This window comes from Papilio polytes, unplaced genomic scaffold (genome assembly GCF_000836215.1).
Source record: "Papilio polytes unplaced genomic scaffold, Ppol_1.0 DF823912.1, whole genome shotgun sequence".
NCBI classification, from domain to species: Eukaryota; Metazoa; Arthropoda; class Insecta; order Lepidoptera; family Papilionidae; genus Papilio; species Papilio polytes.
In genome coordinates this window covers 1,822,518-1,842,414 of record NW_013525292.1, presented here as the reverse complement: position 1 = coordinate 1,842,414, position 19,897 = coordinate 1,822,518, and the positions used below count along the sequence as shown (strand labels likewise).

The 19,897-nt window shown below is 32.6% G+C and overlaps 1 protein-coding gene across 1 annotated transcript in view; it reads left to right on the top strand.

Annotated features, from left to right (window-relative positions):
• Positions 1-19,897, top strand: part of LOC106102654 (tyrosine-protein kinase Fps85D) — a 42,772-nt gene that overhangs the window by 11,141 nt on the left and 11,734 nt on the right. The window contains exons 3-4 of the mRNA XM_013282195.1: positions 17,255-17,351; positions 19,860-19,897. Coding sequence (XP_013137649.1) covers positions 17,255-17,351; positions 19,860-19,897 — 135 coding nt within the window. The remainder of the gene's footprint in view (positions 1-17,254; positions 17,352-19,859) is intronic.

Genomic DNA, 19,897 nt, shown 5'->3' with positions numbered 1-19,897 from the left:
AACTAGCGTATTTTAAATCAAAATAACTGAATATTGTACTATTTAAACAGCTTCAAACGCAATAAACTGTTGTTAATTAGCGTCTATGTAACAAAGTTCACATCGGGACGGCATTTGGCTGAGGCGAGCGACTTCTCGGAATTACCGATACCCGCTCTAAATAGTCCAATGCACCGTTTAATTGGTTTACTCCAAGATCGGATGTCTACGTTATTTTTTTCTGTAATCGTTTAAAATAAGTATTTAGTTTTGCTAAGATATGACGGCAGTATACTAAAATGTAAATGAGATATTAAAATAAAACCAATAAATTGTTGGTCTCTCCCTTACTTTTCTCTCCATTCTCTTGTATTCTCTTTATTCATTACGTCTGTTGTTAAATTCTTAAAATCCTCTAGCTTATATTAAAGATTTCATAAACAAATCAAATATTTTAAATTGATTCAAGTATAAAATGAAGATCTACCTACGAGTAGCATAGCCTTAACTAAGGGTAGACAACGCATCTACAATTGCGGATGTTTATGGGCAGCGGTCGCTTTCCATTTCGGTGGATTCAGGTGCCTGCTCGTTTGCCACCTTTTATTTTAAAAAAAAAAACTATAGAGAACTAGATTCTTGCGATATTGTGTGTAACTTTAATTGAAGTATTTTTGAATGTAATAACCTCAAAACCGTAATTCAATGTGTTTGGTATGTTCAAAATTGTATTGCAAAGGTATTTGTTTTTCCTTATACGCTTGTCGGCGACTTCATTATGAATCGATTGTCATTTCATTCCATACGGTTCATCGTTATTATGCTCTTTGTTCCGAATTACGTTTTCCCATTGTTATTTTTCACCGATTCATTAGTTCCGCACTTATTGTTTGTTTTGTAATAAAGTGGCGGGACTTTCTTGCTTATAATTTGCTCTCGGTATTTCCAAAATATAACATCTTTTATAACAAGAACAAAGTCCTTTGAATAGGTTACATTTTTAATGCCTTGTCTTTTTTTTTGTGACTCAACGGCCACTGTTTGCCTTGAAGAGGCATTTACAGATTCACCGGGCTTGAGGTGGCCGAGCGCAGATTGCGCTTAGGACATTATTTATACGTGAAATGAAAATAAGCGAGAACTTTTCTTGTCTTAGCATCTCAACCATTTCAATTCAGTTCGCGCCAAACTAACAAGTGAGACGGGCACCAATTGAAAAGTCAACTGCAAGGGTCAATTGATAATTTCCTTTCAGATTGGCAACGTCTAATTGCTTACTTGATCTCGGTGAGATCTCGTGATGCTGTAATCGAAGTGTAGATGATATTTATTATTACAAATATATGTAGATACTTACCAATAGACTAGCTATTAGTGTACAAATAAAAAAAATAGAGACGAATTGAGTACCTCATTCTTTTAGGAAGTCGGTCAAAACTGCAATATTAAGCCCGATGAAGACGTTCATTTCCGACAATATAAACTCAAAAGTGAAATCTTAGTGTTTGATTGTGCTTTATGCATGACTTTATGTAGATGACTTCAATTTAAAAAATTGAGATGTTTTAATTTTATAATGAAGTGTAAAAACAAGCTAAGTTATTAAGTAAAATTGATTGTTATTTAGAATACAAAGATAGGACCTATTTTGTTGCTGGAGTTCCAAAGATTACTAATTTATTGAATCAGATCATAAAATCACGCAGGTAAAGTGTAAACGCGAAGCTTCGGTGTTGTTATGAGCCTCTGGTAAACTCAATAAAAAAGTAAAATTGACAGCCAGCGTCCGACGTAATATATTAATGAAAAGATGAGACATGGAAAAAAAAGGATTCAAGTTTTAAAAGGCGGCGCGTCGAGGCGACTGGCCGTTGTTAGGGTTACCATTCATAAGAGATAACATCTGATTTGCCTACAAAATCATATCCTACTTATTTCACCCTTGTTTAGCAGAGTAATCATAATTTATTTATTTTGTATATTAAGTCCAATACAGAAAACAGAAGTCGTACCATTTTCTGGGATTTTATACATCATTCAAACGTAATACCTACATATCTTTTAAAGATTTGGTTCGAAACTTGAAATTGATTCCAAATTGCATTAATCATCTACTAATTTAAATAATACATACAATACACAAACAAATTATATAAAAAAAACTATTTTGATAAACAAAACATGATTAAAAAAACGTGAAAGTGGTAACCCTGTCCTGTTTATTTCGTTTAAGTATAGGAAAAAGAAAACAAAAGTGTGGTTCTTTTCTCCTATTTGCCTCTGACCTCGGCGCTATTGACAATGGCTGCCAAGATGAAATATGGCGCGTCGGTAACGTAAAAGGGATTAGTCCGACGATATTATTCCCAGTCTATTGTTAGTTACTTAAACCCTATTTCCACTAAACGAGTAGCTGCACCAGACTAACAGCGCGAGGCTTCTACGAGGAGACGGTTTGTATGTACTGCTTAGAATAGATTTCGTATGGCTAGTCGGGCTAGTGGAAGAAAGTTTTTATTGCGTCGGCGATCTGTTTGCCGATTCCTACGTGTTATATTTCGAATCACCTGTTAAGCAATGACGAAGGTTGTCTGTTTTCTTAGGATATCAGACGTGATATATTGGATAATAGCCCTTTCAATGTAGCTGGGTTTAATAATAATAGCTGTTTTTTATGTAAACGTGTTTGATAACATTTTTTTTTAAATTCCAACCACTAAGTTGAAAGTGTATTATAAAACTAGCTTTCGCCCGCGACTCCATCCGTGTGGAATTAAAAATAAAAGTAAGTATAGTCTATGTGTTCTTCCAGATTATGCTCTAAACCTATAAAAAATTTCATCGAGATCCGTTCAGCCGTTTAGGCTACAAATTCTAACAAACATCCATCTAAACTTTGGCGTTTTTAACATTAGGAAGATGACATATGTCATGTTTTTTGTGTTAAATTTAATCATGTACTTACCAACTTATGTAAAAAGTTATATTTTGCGTTCAGTGTGAACTCGTTCACATTATTAAAGGTCAGTTGGCGCTTTAACCATAAGTTAAGATGCACGCGATGAGTAGGGAGTTAGGACCAAAGCTTGATTCTCTTCGGTGTGGTCGCCACTAACAAAATATAACACAACAAATGTCAAATCTGTATTTTAACAATGTAAATAATAAAAAGCAAATGTTTTTTTTTTATTACGGCTATATTTCTATTGTGGGAAAAAATTATGTTTTTGCAATTAAAGCGCAAAATGGAAATAGTGATAGAAAAAAAAACTATTACTTAGAAGTTTGGTAAACGATTATGGTTGACACTAAATATAAAACTAATCAAAAAGTGCGTAGTGGCATCCCTAATGTAGAGGGCAGACACAATAGCGGCCGCCGGAGCCTTCTCAGAACCGGTTGGGACAGGGGCAGCGCTCCGCCGAATTTCGCGCCGACCACCCATCGCCCATCGCCTGTAGCCCTCACCCGCACCGATAATCACTCGGTATCACTTCATATTTATGGCTAGATTAGACAATATTGTTTATGGAAAAACTATTGAGCGTTTACCATAGAGTAGGTCGTAGGCAAAACAGATTTTTGTAAATGGTAACAATGCAATCTCTTCCAAATTCAAACCTAAGTTCAACAGGAAGATAATCCAACAAACTAGAAGATCAACGTAATTAACAATTATTATTCAAGTTATAAAAAGTTTACGAGGTTGACGAGACCAGTTGTAGGAAACGAGTCAGATGAATAAAATAATAAGGCCTTGCAATCTTAAAAAAAATTAAAACTATAACTTTTAAGAGTCGGTAATTACTGCTTGTGAAATGAACAGTCGGCACTGTATGTACCGCACTATATTTTGTGAAATTGTGCACGAGAGAGAAGGAAAGTTTTACTGCTAGTCAGTGCAACGATCCCGCCCACTTAACGCCCTACACTCTCGAATAGTGATGTGCGTTTGTTGTGTACTATCTAGTTTCCAAATTCTGACCTAATTTCCAAAAAACTGACGCCCAAATTTCCTACCCTTTTTCCCTTCACAACTCACACCTGCGACTTAGTGAGGTGGGTAGAGAGTTTAGGCTACAAACTCTTTCGCATTTATATAAATAAGTTTAAATTAAAGTTTTTTTAGTTATCTGAAATAGATCATAATTCAATAAATTGGCTTATTTTGGAAAAAAGGTTACGCTACAAATCACTATTTCATGGAGGGAATACTTTTGAAAACAGTAAAAAATATTCAGCCTCAATCATTTTTTAGATAATACAGTTCACACGATCGTTGTATGAGAGCGTCAATTTAAATATAAACCCATACCTGCTAATTATACTTAAGCAATCTTGGGAGATAGTATTTATTATTAAGTTACAAGCGAACAATACCCAATGATAATCAATACACAATCGTATGTCTATTTGGTTTAAGGATGTAGTTATAACAAAACTTGTCTATGTCTACACATATTTTTGAATAAAATTTTAAAACAGATTCTTTTTCTAGATAGTTTGATAGTTAACAAGTACAAAGTCCGTTAAGAGCATGTTTGTTTTGACTTTCAATGTATTAGAAGATTCAAATAACTTAGTAATGTTTCAAACAAATCCAAATGCAGTTAAAGCTTCTTTTTTTTGTAGTAGATGTTGATGATAGCAGTTAAATGACAGAATCTTCTATAGCTTTGGCAAATTTCACATCCAGAAAAGGGCCATGCACTTTCGTATTTTAAGTTCTTACATCACAAGTTTGTAATACTGATGACATACAATCGAAACTATGTATCTACATATTTTCATTTTATGTTGTCAACAGTGCGTCATTCTTAACAATTAATAATAGTTATGAACTAATTAATATGCCAATTGATGACTCCGCTATTGTAGGAAATGAAATTTGATAAGTCTTGTATCTGTTCTAGATACAAAAGAACGAATTATCGCATCATTTCAATAAGATTACGTAGCGACAAAAATAGAATTCTGACAAAGATTGTTTTTGAGGTTACGCATAGACGTTTATATTTTACGCATGTTTTATTAGACTTCTGAAACACCAATTTAATCTACATTTTATTTTGCTTTATACTCTTGTTGTAAATTATTGAATAAACGGTTTGATACTTCATAAATCTGTTTATTATGCGCTAGCTTCCGTCCATTCACCAATGCAGCAAGGACATTAATTGAGATTAAGTTGGAAAATTAAATGTTCACTGACATTACTAAGATGTCCGTGAAGAAAGTTGACCACCTTGTTATGTCATGTAGTAAAACAAGAAAAATAATGAGTTCATGTTTATGAATTTTTAACTCGTTGTTTGAGACCACGATTTGCTGAATTTCATGTTCAACTGTTTGCCTAATGTTTGCCTAATGGTTAGGCATTTTACTTTTTAAATCTACACTCTTAAATTATAGAATGACTGAATGCGGCTGTGTATTTAGGCATAAAAATAATCACTACAATTTAATTCCTTCTTTAATATGTACACTTTTGAAAAGTCTACCGAAATTAAAAATCACCGTTTAAAGTTTTAATTGTATTGTACTTTTTAATTTGTGAATTAATATCGATATGTTAAAGCGTTTTCCCATCCCTTTGCACAGTTCATTGAGTAAACCTGTGTCAGGAGCGACGCGGGCGCAGGCCTCTCGCCCGAAGCGGCCACGATCGCGTCTTTGTGTGCGTCTGTGTGTAAACAATGAGCTTGTGTGCTGTGCACTAAAGCGAGTGATCAATGTATAACAAAGAAAATTGTTAATTATTACGGTATTTAGCTGTGATGTGATATTGGCGAATTGATAGGTCAAACCTATGGTAACGGTGATAGATTTATCCTATTTGAAACCACGCACATGGTAAACACCCAGTCTAGTTTAGTACATTTACAGATGCCTAATTCTAGGTGGATTTTTTTCTATGGTTCTAGTTTGAAATTGTTTTTTTTTGTAACAAAATTATTATAATCCTAAAGTCTAGCATAATAATTTAAAGAAACACAAGACAAACCAAAAAAGGCTATTTTATGATGACATAATGACGCAATGAGGTGCATCTTTGTTTCCGGCTAAAGCCACTTTGAGATACAAGTACATGCGTACAAGTTCGTCGCCCGCGCCGCCGTGCGGGGGAAAGTTAAAACTTTCTGAATACTGATCGATTAAAAGTAAAAGTACCTCTATACAGTATGTATTTTAAGACAGGCTTATCTAATTTGCGTAATAGTTCGCTTCATGAATTCACATGGGACATGGTTGTTGAATATAAATTATTACGTAAATAAACACCACATACGTAATATGCGTAACGTATAATAAGGGCAGCGTTATACTAAAACTAAATTACAAGAAAAAACTTACTTTCTGGACAAAGGCTCACTGACTAACGGTGACAGAAAACATAATGTTTAATAGCGGTATTCAATATAAGCTTAAAATAAATATTTTTTTATTAAATTTTTAACAGCATAATTATTTTAATTGGCACTAAAAGTATATTTTTTTAACATGACTATTGCTGTATTTTTCTATAAAAATTTTGTATTGTATTACAGAAAATATTAAGTTGTCGGACTGTAGATCCTATTCCTTTCCTTGCTAACGTAACATTGTCATTACTTTCATAGAAAACGACCAGTTTAACAAGAGCCTTTGTATAACGGGCTTTACTTTAATACGAGTTTGATTTGTGTATTTGATTAAAGAGAGCAGGCTCTGCCTAATATGGTTTAAGATAACAGCCAGCGTTCAGTTTGCATAGCTGTACAAATAAAGTCGGCGAGGTAGCTAAACGATATACTAAGAACTCGTTTACTTATGGACTTCAATATAATTTATCTTTTACATCACCTACGGATGTTTAAAGTACTTAAAATAAACTAATCTATACTATTATAATAAAACGTAAACACACACTTCTTTGTTGCCTAAGATGTCAGCAATTACAGCATATTTTTGGATAATTCTTTTTGTAATAAAAAGGCCTACATTTACGTCACGCTTTAGGTAAATATTTTGGATAAAAACCCTAATGTGGGAAAGAGACCATAAGTTGCTGCCAACATCAAGGAAGTAAGATTGCCATGGTTTGTCATCTTGTCATGTCATTGTGACATTTGCAATTGATAATTTGACACATGTAAACATAAAAATAAGATTTCATAATTTTATGCAAAATAAGTCGCACGGGAACAGCTAGTGCGTTATAAAACTAAATAAAAACTTGTAAGGATTCATTATTCATTAGTTTGTATACTAGATTGCTTTCTCGGAAAGAGATTTTATGATATTAACTTCCTTAATGAATTTTGATTTGCTCTTCCTTGCTCTGTTCTCGGAAATATTTGTAACTAGCTTTCGCCCGCAACTCCGACCGTGCGTAATTAAAAAAGAAACAAAAGTGAACAGCCTATGTGTTCTTCCTATGCTCTACATCTATACCAAATTTCATCGAAATCCGTTCAGCCGTTCAGGCTACAAACTCTAACAAACATCCATCCATCTAAACTTTCGCATTTATAATATTAGTTTGATTTAAATGTATGGATACTTTATACCGTAATTTTGTATTGACTAAAGAACAACGCCCTGTCCCACCACTGGCTGATAGAGGCTCAGATAGCTTAAAAACGTCACTGTAAGAGAACAAAATCCGATACTTCCATCACATATTCCCATCCACCACAGGTTCGATAGTTATCAGACAATTTACTATTTGGTGGGTTATGCCCTAAACATCTGTATAGCAGAATTAAATATTTGTTTATATTATAAGTTTCTTGAGTAAGAAAACCGATATAAAAGGCTTTAATTCTTGTAAATTTCATTTCTTTGATTTACTATATTCTAAATCGTATGTTTTATTATACAATCAGAAATATCAATACGTTCAATTTGTTATATGTCAGAATCCTTATTGTAGAATAGTCACGGACGTTAGAGATTGTAGTTTTGTGCTGTTGGAACGTGCCGGTATGCTGTGTCAATGTCCTTACCACATATAAACAAGCCTGTTTATTTTAACCTACGTGTAATACGGCAGAATTCTAATGCTCGTGTACTCCAAGCACTTTCTATGGTGCATTATGCGTTTTTAATTTTGTAAGATAGTACTTTAATGTCATGAATTTTTTGGACAGAAAAACGGTATATTACGTTGTATATTTTAAGGGATGTTAAGCTATTTCATGAAAACGTATATTTTGACATGTTTAATTAAAATATTACCTACGAAGTGAAGCTAGTAAAACAATTTTATTGTGACATTACAATGAATATATACCTTACAAATGTTTCCATGAACTTATAAACTTTGCGGAGGCCTCGCGTATCCTTTCAATGAATTCCATCATGACTAACAATATCAATTGAATGTTATTGTTTATATAGGCCGCACGATGAAGCTTTAATTAACATATTCTTAACACCTGTGTATTGCCATCCCTGTCGTTCTGTATGAAGATAACAGAGATAACATTATCTTCATACAAAACAGGGACATTATCTTCTTATGTCTACAATGTGACAACTTAGTATTATTTTGGAGGAGATGCATAGGAAGAGGAAACATCCTCTTTATGTGCGTCTCCTCCTCCGTCGGATAAGGGTAGGCGACGCATCTGCAATTGCAGATGTCCATGGGCAGCGGTCGCTTCGCCATTTTGGCGGAATCAAGTGGCCGCTTGCTCGTTTGCCATCTTATGTTATAAAAAAAATTGTTAAGGTCGGATAAAACTAAAATAAAAAGGGGGGTCTGTAAAAGTGACTGTCAGTGCATCGATCGGCCAAAATTTAACTTTTAACTTTTTGACCCTTGTTAAAAGGGGTCTTTTCCCTTTTAGATATTAAAACAAGAATATATCGGTTATGACTCATACTACTCAACTAATCTAAAAATTAAAGCGTTAAATTAAAATGGCACTAGTAAATATGTCCTCAATATCTTATACTGAGTCATTAATATCGTATCTTTTTAAAATATTTCTTGAATTTATCTCGAGGCATAGGGCGTGTATAATTGCTTAGCAAATGCATCGTGGGAAGGTGTAACGATGCATGCCCTAGGCATTAGCGTACAGGAAACAGGAATGATAGTCCTCAATAGTAACTATACAACAATATAACTATATCTTATTTTGTTTAAATTAACTTTATGAAAATATTTAATCAATCAACTTACGCCTAATTATGTCAGATACGGTTTTGTTTTGTTTTTAATAACAATAACAGCGTGTTTATTTCTTTTTTATCCTTATTTAGCAACATTTTTTTTTCAGTCATTAAATTTACAATAATGTGTATGTAAGTAATCAATAATGTAATCAATCTATTTAAGTTTAAAAACACGATACAAGATACAAATATAATTGGTAGTAAATATTTTCCCATGTTCAGATAAACAATATCAGTTATCAGCAATTTATATATAGTACTACTAGTTTTCGCCCGCGACTTCGTGCGCGTGGAATCAAAGAAAAACAAAAGTGAAGAAAGTACTAAATTTCGTCGAAATCCGTTCAGCCGTTTAAGCTACAAACTCTAACAAACATCTATCCATCCATCTAAACTTTCACATTTATAATATTAGTATGATTTACACCGGCTTGCAATTTTGAGACCGCAGTACCCACTTAGATATGTATTCGCAGTTTACCCCGAGCCTCCATAAAGCTTGAATCGTAGTATACTTATACTGCGTCATGCTGTCTGGGGTCCGGTGAAAGCGACCCCACCTGGTTCCAATGAGAACTTACAACAAGTACCTCTCAACATGTCAAATAGTTTTCCTTATATCTGCTCCTATGTTTTTATCAATGACTGATAACCGCACGCACAGTAATGACTCACTAAGGGAGTACTTTATCTTGTGGTATATATGAGTATTATTAACTGCAATATTCAATTAAGATTTGTAGTTTTTACGTAAAGCAAAAGAAAACATAAATCACCTTTTCTATTTTGGGATGGGAAACAAAATATTTTTTTTAATCCTATTTTCTAAAGAGTCAAGGCAGTATATAACATTCCTAGATATGAACTTGTAATTACTATTTCAGATTCCTGAATTTTAAACAGTCTTTACAGTCGCTGTATCCCGAGTCCAGACATTTATTATCTATGTAGTTGTACTGAATTGCTGTAACCCTATGACTCAACCAATAACCAATTAAATTATAAACTGGCGGCACTTGTTTTTAACTGTATTCATGAAACGAGTCATACACAATGTTCCCGTCAGACATGATGACTGGATTGAGGAAAAGTTTTCGTAAAATACAAAATTATACGAAAACATTCACAACAATTACTTTTATAAAGTTCAATGGCTTAAGCCATTATTAATAAATAGCTGTTCCCGTGCGACTTCATCCGCATGAAATTATGAAAATTTTATTTTGTTGTTTACATCTGTCAAATTATCAATTGCAAATGTCAAAATGACATGACATGATGATAATGATTGCTTCCTTGATGTTGGCAGCAACTTATGGTCTCTTTCCCAGATTAGGATTTTGTCCAAAATATTTACCCCTAAGTTTAATGGCGTGAAAATATATAGCTTAAAGCGTGACGTAAGTGTAGGGCTTTTTATTAAAAGAAGAACTGTCCAAAAATATGCTGTAATTGCTGACATATTAGGGAATAAAGAAGTGTGTTTACGCTTTATTATAATAGTATAGAAAGAGTGGAAAAAATAAATTTAGCTTATTATTTTAACAAATTACAAAGGTGTAAAAATTAAGATCGGTTATAGAAAAATCCATAATTTAAATAAAAATTAGTTAGATAATAGCAGAAAAAAAGTATATTTCAATTCGTTTTTCGTTTCAATTCACGAGATTTACGATTAGAAAAAATTTTTCTGTTGCCGCTTATCGAAATTAATCAATATTCCTAAGAAAATTATTAAACTTTGTCCTAATTAAACTTTCTCCTTATGATTCCTCTATAATACAGAGTGTATAATCAACTAAAATCTTCCAGAGGTAATTACTAATTACATATACTCGCCTGTAACAACTTACAGTTTGATAATACTTAAATCGCAACTTTGTGTACGAATAAACGTTTATTACAAGACTATAGGAAGGCTATAGATTGTAGGCCGGACTAATTATACAGGGGGATATAAAGATGTTAAACTGGTTGGTAGATTGATGACGTCATTCATCCAGAAATGACAGCTGACGAGTATTCCGTTGTATTCACAAACGGGAAACAGGCCAGTTGACAAGAAGCAATTTAAACTACATATTTTGTCATACATTTTCCTTAAATAAAATATTTGTACATAGCAAGGGACACCCCTTACTATGTGATATCTCACTAAGTGTCTGCTTATTTATCTTAACGTTAAATATCTTTTCTTTTAATTAGTTTGTAAGTGTAGTATTGAAATAGTTTAAGTAAGCAAAACGCTTATATTACGCAGAACCAGTTTTATATCGTGCCCTTTGTGCGTCCGATGTTTATTTGCAAAAATCGCGGCGAATCGTGCTGCTCGTAAAAATAAAATGATTACACACATGCATGTGGCAAAGGATGCTTTGCAAGTCGTGCGTTACTAATGCACGTGGCCATTGATATTTTTATGAACTTCTCTGATGACTATACTTTGGTCTATTAAATGTAAAAAAAAATATCTTTCAGCTTTTTAGCGCCGTAATTATTAATGTATATATCTTATTGTAATGATTTTTGCGAGATTTTTGTGTCTTTAATCTTAACAGAAAATTGAACTTGATTGGTAAATGTCGAAAGTATTGTAACTGGCAGCCTAGCACGAAAATTCTTATATGATTTGTGCAGCGCCTCTTTCGGGCGTAAAGTACACTGACAAATTTACTACTTATCTACCTATTAATGAAGAAATGTTACGAAAGTATTCTTGCAAATTACCGTGATATACCCCTTGCTGCTGTGTTGTGTTGCTGTAAAATGTCTGTCATTTTCTATACTGTTTACTTATAAGTTTCTCTTTTCAATTTGCTACGGATACGAACGGTTCTTGACTATTCAATAATCACTGTCAAGAAAGCCGGTGGACTGATGACCCCTTTAAAACGTCTGCAAAATAGTCTCTTCATTTCAAACGCTGCAACCTAGACTTTTTAAATTGCGACATTGTTAGAAAATACAATAAGTATGAAAACTTCCGATTATTTCCTTGAGTGACTTTTGTTGTGACTGGCAGGCACCTACTGTATTAATAAACTCTACTAAAACAGAATTTATTAATCGCAATAAAAAAGTATTTTCTCAAAAAACAAACATCCTTTCGAACGCCACAACATGCAAAACATAAACTATTAACATCTAATAATATTATTTTAATTTAGAACTAAAAACCCATAATATTATATTTCCAATAGAACAAACATTACAGATTAAAAATGATATAGATAAAAGTTTTATTTATTTATATGAATCAACGGATACGCTGATAAAAGCTTGTCATGTAAATATTAAATGACGTCTGATAACAAATATTATTTACACGATTAGATCATAAGTGTGTAACCACCTTTATCAGAAATAGATATGTAGTTCTACTGTAATTGTTAATGTAGGCTTCCACTTCGATAACTCTGAATATTGTTATCACTTTCACTCTTCGGATAATAGAGATAAAAGAAAGAGAACGATATATATTTTTTCGCTAGTGGCAATGTAATATCTTTCACGCATGATGTCATTTCGCAATCCATTGGCTGGTATCTATGAAAGACATAGCCGAGATGCCTCCGTTCGGCATGCAAAGCAGTCGTTGTATGTGGGTCAACAGTGACAATAGACTATAGTTATAAATACATATTTTATCTAGTTATTGGGCACAAATTTCGCAATAACATAAGATGGTATTTTTCGTATCAACGACAATTAAGTGACGTAAGTGTAGGGCTTTTTATAAAAAAAAGAGTTATTCAAAAATATGCTGTAATTGCTGACATCTTAGGCTACCAAGAAGTGTGTGTTTACGCTAATAGTCTAGATAGTATAGATAACAAGTAAGATGACTTATTAATAATGTCTTGGTTTATCCAAAGTGCAATTTGTCTGAGGAACATTTAAACAGGTTGACCTTGCTAAGTAAACAGTACGTCAACCCTGCCTTCGACGAAAAAGTTGCGCTAAAATATTGTATTTTACCGTTAGGCGCCATCTTGCTTTGTCCTGTCGGTGTATAATCCTGCAATTATCTTGTAATATGTAGCTACCGAAGTTTTATAATTCTGTCTGTTTTTGATTTAGCTAAGATTGTAAAAAATCAACGCAATAACATCGAGTATGTTAATTAACGCGTTATATTTCGATACTTTGTAGAGATTAATATTTTTTATAGGAATTAATAGTGAGCGTTGTAACATACTTTGTTTATATAGATGTCTTTAATATCAATTGAAAGGACGAATTTTGATTTAGAATGATCAGTAGTTGACACTCCCTAACACACACAAACAAGTTCTTCAGTACGACCACAGCAAACTTGCACAATGTCTTTGTGAATCCGCTTCATTGAACTTTCTCTTTCCATTGTAATAATTATTGCAGTTAGATATTGAAAGCTTTTATACATCAACATTTTAAGTTTGATTTCTCCAATACTTATTTGCAATTTATCAAACATCGATGGGTTTAGTTGTTAAAGTAATAATTCATTCATAAAATGCTATAGAAATAATACACCAATCGTAAAACACTGGTCCTATGATCGACGTTTAGAAATCTATTAAAACTGAACGTCTGTATCTGGCTTTATACAACAACTAGCTGTTCCCGTGCGACTTCATCCGCATAAAATTATTATAAGTTTATTTTATTGTTTACATGTGTTAAATTATCAATTGCAAATGTCAAAATGACATGACATGATGACAAAGCATGGTAACCTTGCTTCTTTGATGTTGGCAGCAACTTATGGCAAACAATGCCGTGAAAATATATAGCCTAAAGCGTGACGTTATTGTAGGGCTTTTTTTTTTATTAAATAAGGGATTATTCAAAAATATGCTGTAATTGCTGACATCTTAGGCAACAAAGTGTGTGTTTACGCTTTATTATAATGGTATAGATGAGGGATCGTTTTTAGGGTTATGAAATAAACACTTATAAAACTGTTGCCTTTGACCTTATCACTTAACATTGTAATTATTTATGTTTACTTTAAAAATACTGTTTGTGTATGACTATTATTTATTAATACGTCATTATTATTGACGTACATTAGTCCTGTTGTGATACACACTGGAATAACACGTCTAACAATCATGTTGTGTGACGTCACAAGATTCATCACAAAACCACAAACAAGATAGTGTTCAAACGAGTACAGATCATGCTAATAGTTGGCCCTAACGCCCCGATCACATTGACCTACGTATGCAGTATCGATATCCGAATATATTAATTTCATATGGTGCCTATGTACACATTTGTAGGATCAGCAACTGCTGCCGCACTAGCCCGCTAGCCCGATGCAATACCAATAACACAGATAAGAAAAACATGAAGTGGAAATAGTTCCGCGTTTTGTTTAATGCGTATTGAAGAATAAATATTAGAATGATTACGAGAGAATCTTTTAACCTATTGTAAATTAATATAACACTGTTTCGTTCTACAAAACTGTTAACAGGCTTACTATATCATAGCGAAGTGGAATTCATATTTCAATTCCGCTGAGCTTTCGTATGTCAATGTGATCGGGGCGTTAGCGGTTTACCGCAGAGGCCGAACGACGAAACAAACTCTTTTTCGTATTATTTCTTATGCTCGTATATTTTTAAATATCGCATCGAATTGCATTCTCGGAACGATTGCATGTTATTTTACGACGGCGAGTTATGGCGCATCGCTTGAGTTTAAAGTTGCCGCAAATCGGGTGTAAAGATGTACAAGAAAATTTAGCTCAGATTTTGTACTTATTTCTATCTTAAAAGTAATAACATTTGTGTATATAGAGAACGTAAAGACTGTCTATTAGCTCAAATATTTAACTCTATTTCTTGGCCAAATAATGGAATCACGGACTAACGTAAGGACTGATTTGGATTGTCCACGTCACAATCACATAATATTAAGTGTTACTTCCAAAATAACTGTTTGCATGGGCAACGGCCACTTCGTTATTTTGGCAAATTTAACTGGCCGCTTGCGCGTTCGCCACCGTTAACATAAAAAAATAGAATAGAATTATCTTTGGCATTAGTATGGTGATCATGTCTATGTACCGTATCCAGATATAAGAAGTCACGTGTTTAAACGTTTTGATATACGCTATTTATAACGGCCGAGTACAGCGCATTAACCTCGTCTTTATGCGTTTGTTTTACAAGAGGTTACATGCAGCTCGAAATTCCATTTTTTTATACCATCGACGTTTCTGTTTTAGATTTTATTGCATTCGATTTAATTACATCGGTCTATTAAAACAAAGGTTAACACTCGATTGTCGTGTTTATTTAAAAAAAATAAAAAAACACACTGTACTTATTGCATATTACACTATTCTCGAATTTATCACTTTTTAATCAATTACCGTAACCCATTCCGAATAAAATAATCGCGAGTGAAACGGAACGATAATGCGTTTTTAATTCGCGCGCATTTTACTTATGAGACCTTATAATGGACGCTATTAGGACGCCGAGTGATTCACTTATTGAATCACATATTTTACCAATGTTTAAAAGCCAAGTAAAGCATTGTAACCTAAGGAATAATATAAAGAATTTAAAAATTTGTATCGTAACATTTTAAAAATGAAAGCTGGTCCATAGTAGCATGTAGTTGGAACTTTATTCACATCCTTTAAAAAAAATACAAAAACAAAAATGTAAAATTGGGTACATGAAAATTACGTCATTCAAGTGATCCTTACATAATGAATATTAATAAGTAACTTAACAATTGGTTAGTAACAGTCGTGTGCAGATAGCGGTCGGAGCGCGGGCGTGTTATGCCAAACATTTCCGGCGAGGCTCCGTTGAAGGCTGTACACTTTACATCATTTAATTTAACACAAGTTTTTTTATCTGTGATACAATTCTTGGTTATTGAAACGATCAACTAAACCATAAATATCAATTTGATGAATATACGTCTGTATTGAAATTTGGACTTTGTAAGTAATAAGAAAATAAATCTATATTAAATATCTTCTATAAGAACAGTTTCCTAAACCATCTTACATCAGCAATGTTACGATAACAGTAAAAACAGACATTTTATTTAATGCCCCTAAAAAATTCTAACCTAAAACGCTTCATGAAACATTGTACAAGCAAATTAAAGTTTTTAATCTGTACACAATAATCAATGAAACACTCCCATGACACACTACTACTTGTTCACAATGACACACTTGAGCGACTCTCTAGGCAGGCGATTGTCAAACTTTTTCACCACACGACCCCTTAACCAAATAATATAAGTTCTCGACCCCTTGCTATTTGGAGCAGATAACCATAAAATAAATTTTCCACAAGTTTTCCTAATTTGAAAATTAAAAAAACAATGAAATTCTTATAAGGTGCTGTGACCCCCTAACAAAGGTTTTGCGAACTCCTGTGGGGTCTAAAGTTTAAAAACCATTACTCTCTTGTTATTATAATACGCGTAAATTAACAAAGCAATTATTACATTACGTGGGTACTAAATAAAGGAATTAACACGTTATTACGTTATGTTAATAATCTTAAGTTTTTTTCATAAATACAGATAAAAAACTGTTTTGGTTGCTAATGTTTTGATCATTATTATGCTAGGAAGTTATATTCTTGTGGTTTTAAAGGATGACGGTATACAGGAAGGATTGTTAATTCAGTTTTTATACGAGTAGAAAAACTGTGGGTTTTTATGAAGTCATATGTGTTATAATTATACTTTTAATACCTTGGAATCCTTGATTTTTTAGTTATATTACAAAAATATACCTTTAAAGAATTTGGTTTTATATTATACTAATATAAAGAGGAAAGATTTGTATTTTTGTATGTATTGAAGTCGAAAACTACTGAGCCGATTTCAAAACTTCTTTCACCATTGAAAAACTACGTTTTCAGTGAGTAACATAGGCTATATTTTTTAATTTCACGCGGGCGAATTCGTAGGCAACAGCTAGTTTTGTTTAATTTTAGTTTTTTGGCTGTGTCTTTTAACGTGATTTCTTTTTAAATTGATGATGTAATATTTTTCTTAGTATTGAAAAGTGTTTTGGCTTAGTGATTTGGTTTTTATTTCTATGAATTATGTTTAATAAAGTGTTTTATTATCTTTACAGTTAACAGAAGAAGTGCAGAGAAAGCAGAGCGATTATCAGAAATGCCTGGAATCGTACAAACAAATGAGGGCTAAGTTCGAGGAGAACTACCTTAAATGTAAGTGTAAGTTTTACCTTTTTTATTATTATTACACAATATAATTTTATCAACATAATAAGTACAGAAATTTCGCTTACTTTAATAAGTTTAGCCGCTATTTTTATTTGCTTTTTTCGTGTAAAATTAATGGAAATTGATCCGGTGATTTGAGCTCGTCAGAATGGAATTAGATTAATTTTCGTATAAAATAAAATTCAAATCAACATATGGAATAGTTTGTGAGAATTCAAAGCCTGAATTGCGTAGACAACTATAATATTCTAAACGAAAAAAGATTTATTCTAGGTACAGCAAAGAGTAATAAAGAATCAGCTGTCCCATTACATTCAAATAGTGTCTTCAAAGGCAAAGGTAAAATTTGGTTGTGAAAATGCTTTACTAAGATCCTTTTCTTATTTAATCTATAATAGATCTAGAATATAATCTATAATAGTTCTTAGTTGACAAAAACTGAAATATAGCAAAAAGTTCTTAATATGTCAAATATAACTTTTTTCATCTTTTATCATCTGTACTGTATGTAGTTATTTTTTTTTGTTTGTTACTAAAAAGCTCTTTCCGTGCGGCTCCATCCGCAAATTACATAAGTTTTATTTAATTTTTTACATTTGTGATATTTTTAATTACAAATGTCAAAATTCAAATGCACAATTGACAACCATGGCAACCTTGCTTCCTTGATGTTGGCAGCTTGTAGTTTATGGTCCCGTTCCCACATGAAGGATTTCCCAATTTATTTACCCGCTAAGTTGAATAGCTTGAAAACATATAGCCTAAAGTATGTCGTAAGAGTAGTGTTTTTTATTATAAAAAAATATTCAAAAACATACCGTGATTGTTGACATCCTACGTCACGAAGTAGTGCGTGATTTCGCTTTATTATATTAGCATAGAAAGATATAGTTTGTTAATAATAATAGAATAAAAACAGTAGCTAAATAACGTTTGCCCGTTCAATTGCACGGATACAAGTGCAAATTATCGTATTGATGACGTCACTGGCGCCACTGGAACAGTGCTACAGCGGAGCTATTTATCAATCCACCTACGCGTAATGTTTAACTAAACACCCTGTAGAATATAAGTTAGAATATCTATAGGTATTGAATTCTATTCCTAGATTTACCGCACTCATATACGTTAATCGTATACTGCATCATCATTTTCTTCAGGTGGGATCGTGGTCAAGCGCTAGTATAACAAACATAAAAAATAGTATAACAGAACCCAGTGTTTCCTATGACCAATTAACGTCGACTGTAATATTATGCGACTATTTAATAAAACAGATAGCATGTCTACCCAAAGATATTGTATAAGGAAAATCCATCGTATTTTAGCGATAGTTACACTATGTTAGATATTTCCACAAAAGACTTCCTACAAAATATACACGGACGGCCATATTTACAATGATTATAAATTACTTTAAAATACACAAACTAAGTTCTAATGCGACAACGCAAAGATATGGAACGTTCCGTGGTGACTGCGTCGAGACTGCGACTTAACCCCTTATATTTCCTTCCTTTATTCGCTTATTCCTTCCGTTTCCTAATATTTTCCTAATTGTTGTTTTAAATAAAGATAAACGGTATTGATAAATAGACTAAATAACTTTTTAAGAATACAGAATATATAGAAATAGTTAAAAGGCTAACAATTATGTGTTTCTATTGGTAAAACTAAATTTCTAATTTAACCGTGATACAAGTAGAAAATCGATATTTTAATGCAGTATAATCATTATACAGTCATATTCTCAACTGCACTGCAACCTGTTATGTATTGTAATTATATACAAACACCCTAATCTTCCACAGTTAATATACTACCCTTGATTATGCGACTGTAAGTCGACTACACAGAATTGAGTTGATGACTAGCTCCATATAAAGAGATATTGATCATATTTACCCGTTCTTAACGTGTCATATTATAACGGTATAAAGATATAGTATATGAAAAGTAATCACAGTTATTTACTTTATACAATAATCGGTAACTATGTAACGTTACATTTTTATTGCTTCTTATAACGGATTAGATTAAATGCATTATATTTTATTGCGATTTTATGGTATCAAGTGGTAGAATATAAATATGCTATTTAGTATATATAGGCCATTAATTTTAGGAAGTATTATCAGAAAAATAGACCTTCAGTTTCTATAATAAATGACAAAATGTTACTTCTAAAGGAAATTAACTTTTAGGCCTATTGACTTGACCACAACTAGTCATAATTATTAGTCATGGTATTGAATAGTCAACAACTATTTCGTTTATTTGATTGAAAGATTGAAATTCTTTCTACAATTCAAAATTCGTAAAGAATAAATTGCATAGGCTCCCATTCTATCTTTTACGTACCCCGGATGCCTAATTTTATTGAGCCTAGCGTATCATCCATAAATATATGGAACTCTTTACGATATATGGGTTAATGTTTGCTTATATTGTTTAAAGTAATGAGGCATATTTTATATCGTATACAAATTCCAGGTCCGACGAGTAGAGGTGGTCGTAAGTTAGACGAGACT